The sequence below is a fragment of the Elephantulus edwardii genome, unplaced genomic scaffold (assembly GCF_000299155.1).
Source record: "Elephantulus edwardii isolate Elephantulus edwardi_28Jun2011 unplaced genomic scaffold, EleEdw1.0 scaffold00139, whole genome shotgun sequence".
Taxonomy (NCBI): domain Eukaryota; kingdom Metazoa; phylum Chordata; class Mammalia; order Macroscelidea; family Macroscelididae; genus Elephantulus; species Elephantulus edwardii.
This window is the reverse complement of record NW_006399889.1, coordinates 6,050,262-6,050,832: the sequence shown is the minus strand read 5'-3', so window position 1 is coordinate 6,050,832 and position 571 is coordinate 6,050,262. Positions and strand designations below refer to the sequence as shown.

At 32.4% G+C, this 571-nt stretch overlaps 1 protein-coding gene across 1 annotated transcript in view; it reads left to right on the top strand.

Moving 5' to 3' along the window:
• Window positions 1-311, top strand: part of LOC102869221 (cubilin-like) — a 396,294-nt gene extending 395,983 nt beyond the window's left edge. Inside the window, exon 67 of the mRNA XM_006894323.1 lies at window positions 204-311. Within this exon, the coding sequence (XP_006894385.1) occupies window positions 204-311 (108 nt within the window). The remainder of the gene's footprint in view (window positions 1-203) is intronic.
• Window positions 312-571: the final 260 nt, after the last annotated feature.

Genomic DNA, 571 nt, shown 5'->3' with positions numbered 1-571 from the left:
AAAACCTACTAATATAATATATAATCTAATGGTCAGAAAATCTGCTAAAGATTTTTCCTAGAGAGATAGGAAGATTAATTTAAAATTGATAAAGATATTTATGTAGTATATGCTTATGAGTATAATATTTCCAGAAAAATATCTGGGCTTGTAAAAAACACTTGTTCCTTTTTTATTTTATTTTAAATTTTTTTCCATTGTAGGACACTGAAATAGCTCCTGTTGCATTTTCCTCACATCAAGTCTTCATAGAATTTCACGCCGAGTATGTGGTGCAGCCATCAGCATTCCGATTGATGTGGAACAGCTAACCGGGTATTTTCAGCACTTTGGCTCCACGTAGAAGCAATCAGCTAACACCAGACAGAATGGCACTATTCATACACATGTCTACCTTTGAACTTTTGTATTTTCACCAAAGCATGTGTATGACCTATATTTATGCATTTGTAATGTAAAATTGAGTTTACTTATTTGTAGCTGTGTCTATGATTCCACCCAACTGAAATGAAATATCCTTCAAAATTGGAAAAGATTGTGGTTTAATGTACTTACACACCTTAAAAGTTAG